This window comes from Pinus tabuliformis, chromosome 3_2, assembly GCF_031772625.1.
Source record: "Pinus tabuliformis cultivar Carrire ecotype Pingquan chromosome 3_2, CPIR1, whole genome shotgun sequence".
In the NCBI taxonomy this organism is placed as follows: Eukaryota; Viridiplantae; Streptophyta; class Pinopsida; order Pinales; family Pinaceae; genus Pinus; species Pinus tabuliformis.
The window spans coordinates 336,355,188-336,369,158 of record NC_142302.1 but is presented as its reverse complement, the minus strand read 5'-3'; the positions used below and the strand labels follow the sequence as shown (position 1 = coordinate 336,369,158).

At 37.8% G+C, this 13,971-nt stretch overlaps 1 protein-coding gene across 1 annotated transcript; it reads right to left on the bottom strand.

The window, feature by feature from the left end:
* Positions 1 to 1,335: 1,335 nt before the first annotated feature.
* Positions 1,336 to 13,686, bottom strand: LOC149180862 (DNA replication licensing factor MCM6-like). The gene is made up of 18 exons (XM_089416339.1): positions 13,269 to 13,686; positions 12,999 to 13,178; positions 12,363 to 12,488; positions 11,295 to 11,457; positions 10,672 to 10,865; positions 10,085 to 10,280; positions 9,892 to 9,969; positions 8,505 to 8,734; positions 7,860 to 7,974; positions 3,877 to 3,951; positions 3,617 to 3,757; positions 3,310 to 3,513; positions 3,002 to 3,163; positions 2,859 to 2,914; positions 2,642 to 2,760; positions 2,403 to 2,540; positions 1,826 to 1,953; positions 1,336 to 1,717 (listed from the first exon to the last, which is right to left on the bottom strand). Exons 1-18 carry the CDS (start codon positions 13,343 to 13,345, stop codon positions 1,574 to 1,576), a joined length of 2,526 nt encoding a protein of 841 aa, XP_089272465.1. The 5' UTR covers positions 13,346 to 13,686; the 3' UTR covers positions 1,336 to 1,573.
* Positions 13,687 to 13,971: the final 285 nt, after the last annotated feature.

The window sequence follows — 13,971 nt, the reverse complement described above, 5'->3', positions numbered from 1 at the left end:
TAGGTCATACTGAAAGATATGTTTGAGTGATGCCCAACTTTGCAGTGATGAAAAATACTTCACCCTGTATCCGACAAGAGGGGACTTCTTAATGGTCAGATACTGGGTCAAGTTCGAGATTACTTCTCACCCTGTATCCGACAAGGGGGGACTTGTTGATGGCCAGATACTGGTTCGAGTTTGAGATGTCAAGCCACTCTTAGTCAAAGTTGAGTTGTTTGAGTTGATACACTTCCATATTTGGAATTGTTCGAGGAATTGTTGTGATAGTTCCAAAGTTTGTTGTCACCTTAAAACCACATTTTTTGTTGTTCTGAGACTGTTTGTGATCATCCTTAAAAAACCATTTCTGGAGAGACATTCAGTGCTTGGCTGATATGCATTTTTAGATTTTTAGCTCTCGTTCTTGGACTTTGGTACATCCCTTCAAATTAAAGGGGGAATGTTAGAAATCTAATCCTCAAAATTAAAGATTGGATTAGTTTGAGTAGTTATTGGAATCCAAAAAGACCCGGAAACTAATTCAACAATTTCTTGTATGTATTAATATGTACACATTGTACATCATTTTTTGAGATCAAATAATATACATTTGAGTTTGGTTTCCAAATTATGTGACTTACATGTACCCCTTCAATATGCATTGAATCTCAACCGGATGTTGGGAAATATTGTAATGACGTCCACCACATAAAAACCAGGTAAACAATTGAAAGATTTATGATTTCATTAATATAATGAACATAAAAGCCAGGTAAACAATTGAAAGATTTATGATTTCATTAATATAATGAACATCAGTGTATAGCTGCTTTGCACTAGATCATCGCACCCATCAATTTATCCGCATAGCAAACAGTGAATTCCATCCAGGGCAAGCTATGCAATCAATCATTTCAAAATTATGTTTAAGAGTTAACCAGATTTTGATAGCTTCATAGGTTATAATGCAACATTATGTGCAATCAATAATTAACAATTTTATAGAAGACTTGCTTTTATTGAAAGAATTTAAATCAAACAAACAGTTGTTTCGGTTGGTAAGGCAATACATCCAAAAATTTCTTCGGGTAACTATATGCAATTAACAATTTATATTTATCTGTGTAAATCAATTCAAAATATTATAATTGTAGCTTAGATTTCAGGTTCGGATACCCTTCCAATGCAGATGGATCGTCAAGGAAATCCATTTCTTCAAATCATTAAACCACTGAAAAATAAATAAAACAAAATAATTCAAAGTACCCACGAAACTTCTTTTAGAATTGAATACATGTTGAACTACCCAGTGCAGTGATAGGAGACTTCACATAACAAGCAATGGTAGTGAGGTAAAAAAAAATCGATTCTAATAAGCATGCAACTCCTGTGCAATACAGACTTATCTGAACTACTTAATATCATCAGCTGGGTTTGATATAGAAATACAGATTCGTTTCCATATGTCAACTGCTTCCTTTTCAATGGCAACCAGAAATGCAGAATATAATTAAACTGCATTAGATCATAATGGCCTATGCTTAATATGGGTTGATTCCATAGAAATTTTACCATGTTTGATATAAAGTTCCTACTCTAAGACATAGTTGGGATTAACTGCTAAAACCCTCTGATCATTCCTAGTGGACTGGGCTAATCCTTCTGTCCCAGGTGCTGGTGCTTGTGGGCTGTCATCAAGAACCACAAGAACACCTTCCCTGTCTATCAAATGCTGCAAAACACAATATAATTTGATCAACACAATGGACCCTAACTAATACTGCATAGAGCCTAGAAATACAATGTTCGAGAAATTTGAAAAAAATTCATATCAAAATTTCCGTATGATCGACCTCACAATTTTTACTTCTTCCAGTAATCCACTCATTGTATCAAAAACCTGCTGGGAGTTCAAATCTTCAACGTACCACTTGATTAAATCTGCCTGTTTCAAACCAGCTAAACCAGCCTCTGCACAAACCAAATAACAAATTAATGAATCCATTGTAACATCGAGTACCAAATGACCAATCAATCAAGACAATGAAAAGATACAGCTTGACCAGGCTTTAATGGCTAAGAGCGTGTGCTTTCGCTTAAGAGTCATAGGTTAAAATCCGAAAGGAGGTAGAGTATGTACACCTCTGTAGACTTGAGAGGTGAAATCGCTACACAAACAAAGGAGGTCCCTCGACCCATAAACAAGGGGTCTCATGCATCAATTTGGTGTCTTTCTAAGACATGACCTTAAAATATTATTGTTATAATTATCATTATTGTGAGATTCTCAACATGACTATCTTTAGCAGACTACTAAAGTAATTTATTAAATCACTTTGAAAGTTCAAAAAAATCCAGGTAGTATGTCAAGTTGCGAACAGAAAAAAGTGACGGATAGAACATGTAAATTGTCACAATACCATCTTTAAGTGATTCTTCATGTTGTCTAAGCTGCATGACAAGGGCACGAGTAACTTTTTGGAAATGCTCATATGTAACTGTCATTTTCTTCTTTGGTTGATCACCAGCTTTTCCTTCTGCTGCTGTTGTACCATTGCCTAAATAATAAAATCATCAATTCAAAACTTTGGGCAAAACATTACAGCAACCCATGTAACATTCTGAAAACCATGTTTTAACATGTATTCCATGCACTTACCTGAAGGTTGATGGCCTTCTGCTTCTGCTGGTTGGTTCTCATTGTCCCCAACACCTCTATCATTATTGTTATTCTCCGCATCTTCGAAATCAGCCAGATCAATCTCATTTGAGTCAACACTGCATAGCAGAGACACAGTGTTGAGATCATAGCTCAACAAAAGTTTGCATCAAACTGAAACAAGAGGTAGGAGAAAGAATGTTTGCAGAAAGGCAACCTGATAATGGATGTGCTAATTAGTCTCCCTGCCATATGAACATGGGCTGGCCGCACCTGGTAACATTCCAAGAACCACAGAAAATCATTACAGGATATGTTATAGTATCTGCTAATGTCAGGAAATGTAGTAGTCCTATGTACCTCAGAATCCAAGTGCACTCGAGCAATGGCCTCAGACAATCTTATCAAAGCTTCCAATTGCCTCACTGTAATTCTGTATGCAACTCGACTACCAGGTGCAGCATCACCTCGCCGTAAGGATACATAAGCATCAACTAGGACCTTTCTGGCTTCAGTACCTAGCTGCACTCAATTCAATCATAATTCTCAAGTAAGGCATTAAACAACCAATTGTGAAAAGAAACGTCAAGGACTTCTGCAAAGAGTTCAAGAATGCTAAAATTTCTTTTGGAACTTGAAACCAGTTCAGGATGGTGCGGAGAGACAACCTTTGGCTTAAGGGTCTTTGCATAAGCAATGTATCGCTGAATTTGAGCAGTAGTAAAAGATGGAGACAGTGCCTCTTCATGCTTTTGGTGAACTCTAACAATATGATCTGCAATATGGTGATCCGTCTGATCATCTGGTTCATCTATCATGACATAAACCAGGTAAAACCTGGAAAGAATCGCAGGAGGAAGTGCTACATTGTACTGCAAAACCAAACAACATGATGAGGACCAAATCGACATGCTACAAATCTCAATCAAATCTGAATCAAGATGCTTTCAATTCAAAACAACCTGCAGACATTACCTTTAGTGGCTTTGATTTATCATAACGCCCACCAGTAGGATTTGCGGCTGCTAATATAGAGGTACGGGCATTTAGAGTTGCTTGGATGCCAGCTTTTGTAATGCTTATTGTCTGTTGCTCCATAGCCTCGTGAATTGCAACCTTAAATTGCAAAATTCTGGGTCTCGTTAGAGGTGTGGATCAATGGCATGCCAAACAAATCAAAATGTATTAAGAATGCCAAGTGCAATACAAAGTGTATCGCATGCACTAGAATATACCTGATCTTTTACATCCATTTTATCGAATTCATCTATACAGCATATTCCATTGTCAGCCAGCATCAAAGCTCCAGCCTAGATAGCATCACACACACCATATTTTAATATCAAATGGTTCACGTTGTAAATAGCAATGCTGCCTATCAAGATTACAAACTCTGAGAAGGAAAAACAAAGACCCATAGCCCATACTGAAACCCACAATCTGGATGTCACTTACCCTAATTAGACTATACAGGATTGACAAAGAGTTAAATCACGATTTCTGATTAATACCGATTTACTTTCTAAAGTTTTAGGAAGTTTAATATCACATTTAAAAGGCTTAGAAAGATAATAATGCTAACAGTCATTCAATTTAAGGGAACCAATATTCATGTCAGCTGCTGTTAACTCACAGGCATTCCGAAGTGTTTTTCAAATCTTTGTTTCATGGATCTGATTCAAGTGGAATGAACTGCTTGTTGAGGAAAGTCTATAACTTTATTAGCACAAGGACCTGTATAAATCTAAGTCTTGTAAGAAAGGCAGTCAAATAGACAATAGTTGATTGACATGAATAATGGATTCTAGCAAAAAATTAACAGGATCAAACATTTGCCAGCAGGAGCTACTGATAATAATTATACAGGTTCAATAATTTATTCCCAAGGGTGGTCTAACTAACAAATACAAGTCGCATTGGCCAATGACATGGTTCAAACCTGGATGCCCAAAAAAGCAATGTTCCACCAAGACTCCGGTGCGGGGAGACGCGGGTGCGGGGAGACGCACAGGGGGGACGTGTGGGAGTACCCTCAAATTTTAGGGAAATTTCGGGGGTGCGGGGAGTCGTCGAGGTATATATATATATATATATATAAAATTCAAGTTGATATTCATTGTTCATTGTTCAATAATGAAAGCATAAAAATATTAAATAGACAATTGAAATTTGAGTCATTGATCCATCCTCATCATTCATTTTAATACATATATCATTCATATGACATACTCAAGTGACAAGTCTCATTATTGAATTAATTATTATTCATACATACCATGAGATTCGAAAAACAAAAATAAAAATCAATAATAAAATATTCAAATACATTGATCGATAACTCATTCAAATCAGCATTGCGTGGAAATGGAAATGACTTTGGGTTGAAATGAAGTGAGCTTTTAACTTTAAGTTTTGCCTTTCATGTCTTTTAGGTTTAGGCTTTTAAGTTTTAGTTATTTAGTTTTAATTTTAATTTTTTTTAGACTTTTAAGTTTTAGTTATTTAGTTTTAATTTTAGTTTAAAAAAAATTAATGGTTTTGATTTTTTAATTTTTTATTTTGAATTTTTTTATTTTAAGTCTTATTAGACAAATTTAAAGGGGGATGCCCAGGCGCACCCTTTTTGGGGAGTCTAGACTCCCACACTGAAGGGGGACGCCCAGAAGCACCCTTTTTGGGGAGTCTAGACTCCCACACTAAAGGGGGACGCCCAGAAGCACCCTTTTTGGGGAGTCGTGGGGAGTCTAGACTCCCACACTGGGGAAACGCACCCCCTTGCGTCTCCCCAAGACTCCCCAAAAGGGTGCGTGGGGAAACGCACCCCAAGAGACTCCCCGTCCCGGGTGCGTGGGGTGCGAGGGGTGCGCGCACCCAACCCTGGGGGACGCGTCCCCGTGGAACACTGCAAAAAAGGTATGTTATGCTTGTACCTTCTTGATGAAGGAGAGCTGCCTACTCCCAAGGAGTCTTGGAAACCTCCAAGGGAGGGGCAGATAAAGATCAATTTGAATGGGATAACAAAAGAGAACCCCAGAAAGCATGCTGTGGAAGAGACTTCCTTCTGGATCACGAGGGTCAGCTCAAAACAATCTCAATGAAAGGATTAGGGGTTATACAAACAAGCAAGCCAAAGTCAATTCCTTGATTGTAGAGATAAGAGTTTGCAAAAGCTTGGTTTCCAAGATATTGGAGTAGAAGGGGACTCTAAGATAATCATAAACACCAGAAAGGCAAGGCTATCCCCAAAATTGGAAGCTTTTAAAACAACTAAAATGGTTAAAACGAGCTAGCCGGTCATTCAAAATATTGAATTTGATCAGATTAGAGGCACTACCATAAGAGTTAACAGATTGGGTGGCAAATCAGGCACTCAAGCTAGAAGATAGAGATCTGAGAGTATTTAAAATTCAGAGATGAACAAAGAACAAAGCTGGGAGGGAATTTTGTAGATCTTAGGAGAGAATCTGAATCAAATCATATGAGGATAAAACCCATATCAAATAAGAAGGAAACGAGGAATAATCGCCCTTGTGTTGACTAGTTTGGATAATCTTGGCATCTTTCAAATGAAACAAGTGCAATAATCATTAAGGTGGCACAAGGTTTGGCCCAAATCTGAGGATATGGAGCATTAACTAGACCACCTGTATTATTGACTGTACCAACTTGGAATTGAAGCATAATAGGAGAATGAAAACATGGCACCAACATTCCATCAGCTGTTTCCTGCACTCTATATTTCTGCACCAAGATTTACCCCACATCTAGCCCACAAATTCAGGATTTATGTAGTATTAATGTGAGATTGGGCAGAAGCCTAGTGAAATGAATGGAAAGCTTAACAAGCAGCCAATAGACGAGTCTGATTCCATGAGATTTGAGGAAGGATGTCTGAGAGCTGCTGCAAAAGTGATGCAGGTGCATAGTTCTCAAGCTTCCAACTTGTTGATAAACCTAGGGGCTTTACATTTACCGAGGGAGTGGGTTCCCTAATTTTGTAATTATTTAAATTATTAAAAAAGCTTTTGGAGAGAATTAGTTGAGTGCAAATCTGCATTGTTAAGTTATGAGAAATTGTAGGAGTGAATATGCCCAGCTTGTAGATGGTGGTTGAAAGATCGAATGGAAAAGGAACACAATTGTGAATGTGCCTAGCCTATAGGAGTGTACCCAACCTATAATGATTCGGCCAACTCTGTGAAACTATGAACGTGCGGTAAATGAAATGTATGGGGAATCTGTTAATATCCCCAGCCTTGAAGTTGAATGGCAATGCCTTAAGGCATGCATCATGTCATAAAGAAATTGTATGCAGCATTACAGTTTGAAGATGAGAAATTGCAGAGACAGAGCATGTTAAGCATATAAGTTTCAGATCGGAAAAATCTGAAGGTGAAATATTTGGGTGTGGCATATTTGTTCTTTGGATGGAACCAGATTTTTCTGAGTTATAAATCTGGAGTTTGAGGAAATAATTGAATACTGACATCATTAAAATCTTGTCAGCATTTTGCTGGCATCAAAAGGCAAAAGAAAATTCTGATAAAGCAATTGCAATTGGAAAACCCATGGCCCTGACCAAGTCAATGGAGTGCATCAATCTTTTTTTAACCATGGTGAATCAGTGACACATTGGACTAATCTGGGTGAGGCCCAGCATCAAATCTTCTTGGCTGCCACTATAACACCAAGTGCATATCCAGCAGCCCCAAACAAGATATAATAACTTATGACTTAGCAAGAGCCAAGACGTCCATGGATAGATGGAAATCAATCCTGGGTGGAGGGGAAAACAAACCATTTTCCCAACCACTCGGACTATCCCACAGGACACCAATCTTAGCAACTATAAAATAATGAAGTGGTGGGAAACCTTCTCCAACAGGTTCTCCGAGAAAGGACTTGTGCATCCTCTTTCCCTTAGTAGCTTTCTCAAAACTTCTAGTTAGTACAAGCAGTAGAAAACTGACCAGCTTTAACTTTTGTACTTCAGTCTTACTATTTTTGCTACTTGAAAGCCCCCATTTTGCTGACTGGGGCACCATGGATGTATGTGCTCTTTAAATTTCTGATAATACAAAAAGCTTTTACTAACAAACATACATGTTATGCCTGCAGGGTGACCATAAACTAGTAAATAGATAGCAACATTTGCATTGACTCGAATTATTCACAAAAAGGTCTTAAAACATTAATTGAATAAAATAAATTCCAATACCTCAATGCAGAATTCTCCAGTCTCTGGCTCCTTTACAACAGTTGCTGTTAAGCCTGCAGCAGAAGAAGATTTTCCAGAGGTATAGACAGCCCTAGATACAATGCTTGATGCATACCTGCAAAAACAGATGTCAAGGATATATATCTCATCATAACCAGGATGAATGTTTAGTTGCAATTAAATATCCCTCTTTAAGAAACCTAACGTGCTGTACTTCTAATATTATGAAAGATGCTTATTAGTTACAGTGTCTTAAAGCATTTAATGCATCTGTGCATTAAACTCCAGCAAAAGAAACTAGTAATTTTCAAAAAGGATTCTGGTGTGCTTTGGATAACATAAATGCATGTGAGGACAAACAGGTCTTCTGGTTGTGAGATAACTTCACATGGTAACAGGTAGGCCCAATAGCTAAAAAAAATAACATAATATATACTTAAGTGGAGTTGATTGAACTTATGTTTTCTTCAGTAACCAAGGATGTTGACACGGACCCGGACATGCATGATACCATTAATAGAACTGTATTTTTTATGTTGAACTTTTAAATTTATGATATTCTCAAAAGCAAATTTCCCTCGTCAATCACTGAGCAGTTTAGAAACACAAGAATATCTCTTATATATCAAGAGCTAGAAAACGTACTTCAAGAATTGTGACTTGGCGCAACTTGGATCTCCAACGATGCAGACATTAATGTCCCCTCTTAAATTGATTCCCTCATGAGTCTGTTTATGAACTCCACCCAGAAGCATAAGCAACACTGCTCGCTTGACCTCTTGATGACCAAATACAGTTGGTGCAATACTCTCAACCAATTTATTAAAGAAATCCATGGTGCCTCTCATTCTTTGGATCTCATCTATTTCTTCCATCTGCCCACATAAAGACAACATTACCTACCTTAACACGATATATAGCTTCAACCTCGACTTACAATATTGCATTAGCTGATATTCAAAATATGTTCATGGAAATACAGAATTTATAGAAAAGAAAATATTACAAGACCATAACAGATAGGAAAAAATATATGGACCCTTCTACGAACACTGGCATGATAATTGCTTTCACATCCAAACACATCCTCGTGAATGTGTCTAGAAGCCATTGTATGGATACATGGAACAGGATATAAAAGCCACAGAACTGAGAAGCAGGTAAGACCATAAATACTATTATAAATTTTTCAATGAGCCCACAAAATAAAGCAAGAAATAATATGTAGCTTCTGACAAACATAATAACACAGGGTACATAATACAATTCGTTGATGAATTTCCACAGTGTTCAGGAAACTAAACTTACATTGCAAACCGCACATGAAACATACAAGAATATAATGTGTAGACAGAGCATACCCAGAAATCATTTTTGTTTCTTCAGAAATTAACGAGGCAATGTCACTCGAATTAATAGTGGAAGCCGTACACGATAGTCCGAGTCCAGTCAGAGAATAAGGTATGCCCACACATCATAAAGAGAATGTTGTAGTGCAACCATTGTAATATCCAAGCATGAACCATACTCATGGTACTACTACTCTGACCAAATAAAGGGAAATACAGAAACAGATCAAAGAGAACTCTGAAAACTAGGCCAAAACTAAAATGAATTGTACACAAGCAGTTCATGGAAATTGTGAAGGCAATAGCCAATAGATATCCATAATGAGCATAGGAGCTCCGCATGTTTTGAGAAGAGCAATAAGTTCTATACATGGAACGCTAACGATCATGACGAGCAGCACTAGAGATTCAATAAAACATGGGAAAATTAAAACTACCACAGGCCCTACATTTGCAGCCAGCTAGAATATTGAGCTGTCAGTGTTATTGAAAATTCCTATCCAACAAAAACAACAAAGTTGCCGATAAAGGCCCAAGGATCTGAGGATTGGATTACAAATGTTTCATGCTAAAGACGGGTTTAGAAACGACAGGTAAAAAAGTATACAACTAGATGATTTAAATCACCGAAGGTTCACCACCACATTCTGACAGACCAGATTAGAAAATTGCGAGAATATTACCGTAAAATGGGGTGTATCATCTTCCTCTCCATCCTTCTTTACTCCTCTAAAATCAATACCTCTTTTCTTGTCATGAAGCTGCACATGATGATAAAAGGCTACTTAATTCCTTGAACAAACCACTGGAACAAGTTACAATTTGTAAGCAGAATCACTGATCTAGTACGGTAAACTGTAACAAGGCCTATAATACCTGCACTGAATTGGCAATAAATGCCAGACGATACGAGAGATCTCGTACACCAAGAGATTTAAGCCCACGCACTCCTTCATAACCACTGGATGCACTTCGGTTTTGAGGACCTTCTCTGCGAGATTCTGCTCTATCACCAGGTGAGGATAAGGCTGATATGTCTGGTATGACAACAACCGTGCCTGTGAATATCACCCTGAAATAGAAAACACCATTAACTCAATAGCTGCAGAAAGTAGAGACCACCCAACAGCTGATTAAGTTGAAAGGTATTGTATAGCACCCCCGTTGCACCCAAAAAAAAAATGAAATAAAACCAATAATTATAATAACAAGAAGAAGTGCCCGATGAACCCTTGTTGTAGATTTAAAAGATAAAGATTCGATCATGCAAAATGCAAGGGCATTGAATGACAGTTGCCACCTGCCCAGGAGAATGTAGAACCCAATTTGCCCGAAGCACCAGATAAAATAGATTGCAGTTTACACTTGGACGTGGTGAAAGGAAAAATAATTAGAAACCATGACTGAACTTAATAAAGCATTTAAAACCTTATGCTAAAAGCTCACTGGATGAGAAAGCTTACTTGTCACCAGCCCTTGCCTGCTCAACAATCTCATGTCGGAGAATGACATCTAAAGACCGTGGAAGAGAACCAGCAGGTATCTCTTTGGATGTCTCTTGCATTCGAACTCTCTGCCAATCTGCAAACTTACTCTCTTGACGAAGAAGCGCCCATCTATCTCGATTTGAACAAGTAGCATTCACACAAATAATGGGCTGAAAAGCGAGATCATGGTTAGAAATTGCAAACAGATACAATATCTGCAGAATTTAAATCTGGGCAAATTTTCGGAATGTTCCATAAGCAATTCAAAGAAATGTGAATTATTTTCATATGAAGTCTTTGCTTTCTGAAGACCTTCAGTGAGATATGTACGGACTGTGACATAATGAACAGATACACATTTCAACAACTGATATGCAAATGCAAATTACCAGTAGATTTATTGGAATAAATAAACAGGTGCCAGATATCAGGATTAAATAAGCATCGATTATCACGTTATCAACCAGGCATTGGGACTCGGGAGCAGACTCCAAACCATTTGAAGTTCCCCTCTATGGTCCTCACTGTCTTATTTGACAACTAGATTTAAATAACAGAAATTCATAGCGACGAAGATAAATACAAAAGAATTGCACTACCTGTGTGTATTTAAATTGCTGCTCCACATTTTTTATCACTCCTCCACAATCCAAGCACTTGAAAGTTCCCTGTAAAAGCTCTGGACGAACCTCACTAGTTCGAGTCACAACCCCACTTACAGATACCAATTTCCCAATTTCAGCAGTGGTTAAATCTCTTAGCCTGTGAACATGCAAAACCCCCATTGTAAGAATCCAAATAATCTCCTGTTTCACTAAATGATGAAAAAAGCATGCCGCCTTTTGTTTAGATCTATTCTACACGCACAAATGGAGTGACCATGGGATTCAAAAGCATTAAAAGTGCTGAAATGCTAGTAGTCTCAAGTCTAAACCAACAGTTTCATCGAGATAACAGGATAACTTTTCTAAACAGAAAGATTGTCGTAAAGTTGCCACAAATTGCGGATATTGCAGAAACCCAAAAGATTTTGGCCACTTGTAGAGTTGCCTGTTTGCTAAGGAGGTCTGGTATTGGATAGATCTTTTTACAAATATGATCACGTCATAAATTTACCAGTAAGCTGTCATTGGGGTACTTGATGCTGCCACAACTCTGTCTGGAGCGGTTGACGGGTAATTGGGATGGCCATTCTACACTTCCCAAGGTCACAAAGATGTGCCAGAACTTTGGAGGATTTACCCAGAGAAAGGGCTACTGGAACTAATTGATTGTTGATTTCGGAAGTATAGCTACCCAATCTTTGGCTCGTCTATTTGCTTTGAGAAGAGACTGTGAAAATCAAGATCTCATGCATATGCTCTACTTGCATGGATAGGTAGGGAGAATGCTATTTTGATGTGAAAATGGCTCCAAGCTTAGCGTGTAGTCTATGAAGGGATAGCAACTGCATCCTTTTTAGTAACATGAGTGTCAGGTTGGGGTAAATATTAAAGCAAACTTCTTTCCAGACAAGATATTTTGTATTTTAAGAAGAACACAGTACATAAAATTTGGGGGAAATGTGACTCAGCAGCTTCTTTTTAAGGCAAGATGCTCTGTATTTTGACAAGAACCCAGTACATAATAGCATTCACAATGGGAAAACGGCAGTGAGTTTTATCTACCTTCTCAAAGTAGGAATATTGTAGAATGCAATATTGACATCCTTGTTGGGATCATCATCTGCTATATATGTAGGCCTGTGTTGCATCACGAACCTCTTGCATGCATTTTTTAGGTATGGCTCAAACCTGCAACACGTTGCACGAGTAAAAAACCAACAAACATTTAGACCCGAATATAAAAATGGTAAAAAATTATGAATAATTGAAAATAAAAAATATAACAGATGCCATAGTGTAAGGAACCAAAACAACCAGATTGGGGAGAAGTAACATGATACTCTCACACAACAGAAGTACATAAGATTATTTATATAAAATATAATTACAGAAATTTAAAGGAGAAATATTAAAATAAATAAATAAACGCCTAAACGATGTGCTCAGATCTGTAACTGTAACAATGCTCTAAATAACAAAATGTCCAAAACAATAAAGATAAGGGAACAAAAGCCTAGATACCCAACCGAACGAAAACGAAAACGAAAAAAAAATCAGATCCACTGCAATGAAATGAAAGAAGCTAGGTATACCCACAACTAGATAACACAAATGCAAATTCAAAGGCAAAACCCTGGTGAAAGAAAAGCTAAAATAAGCGAAAAATGAGAAAAATAACATTTTCCCTCTTTTACAGACCTTAAATACTCGTCCGATATGGCCTGCTGCAGCGTATCGTCAAACTGCATGACATGACTGAAATCGACATATAAAGTGGTGGACTCCCTATTTTTCATCGACTCCAACTTTGCCTCGTACATCTTCTGCCTTCCAGACGCTTCTCCACTTACAGCAGAAGCCCCCATGTCCACCGTAAACCTGATACCAAAAACAAACATTTCAGAAAACACGAAACCAACAATCAGAGGCCACATTGAACAGAAGTTAGCGCAGAGAGGGAGGAGTTACGTATTCAGAAATTCTAAAAAGAGATTTTCGGCCCATTGCGCCTTCTGGTCGACTGGAACTCCACCAAATCCTTCCATTGTGATGCCAAAATAAAACTGAAAGCGATCACTGATTTATCCAAGACAGATAAACAAAATTCCTGGTGAAAACATCAGAGAGAGGATTTGTAACACTGATGGAGGGTTTGCAACGGCTTCTAAGTCCGAGGAGGAAAAGGATACCTGTGGTGTGCTAGTGTAGGTTTCACCTCAAGCACCAGAAGAGCGAGGTTGCAGAGCGCCAACGGCCAAGGGAGAAATGAGAGGCGTGTCTCGGAGTTGGGATCTGCTTGAAAACGCGGGAAAACGCAAGGGAGAAATGAGAGGCGTGTTTCGGAGTTGGGATCTGCTTGAAAACGCGGGAAAACGCAATTTTAATTTGCTTATTTACTAAACTAGATTCAATTTAACTTTCATTAGACTTGACCGGTGTATTACTAAACTAGATTCAATTTAACTTTCATTAGACTTGACCGGCTTATTAATAGATTCTCAATTTAACTTTCATTAGACTTGACCGGCTTATTAATAGATTCTCAGTAACCCTAATCTGCTGTTGTTCAGGTTGACTGTTGCAGTTAATATCATCCTTGCAGTATTTTTTTTTCTTTCAGTTAATCGATTATGACTTTCAAACGTCAGTGAGTTATAAGAAACTACTTTAT

What these genes read in the sequence shown, in the direction of transcription:
- LOC149180862 (XM_089416339.1), bottom strand. Translation starts at nt 13,345, where the DNA reads ATGGAAGGATTTGGTGGAGTTCCAGTCGACCAGAAGGCGCAATGGGCC. An exon ending in GCCAAGTCACAATTCTTGAA is followed by an intron (nt 7,975 to 8,504) that starts GTACGTTTTCTA and finishes CTGTTTTTGCAG; the next exon opens with GTATGCATCAAGCATTGTAT. An exon ending in GAGTGCACTTGGATTCTGAG is followed by an intron (nt 2,915 to 3,001) that starts GTACATAGGACT and finishes GAATGTTACCAG; the next exon opens with GTGCGGCCAGCCCATGTTCA.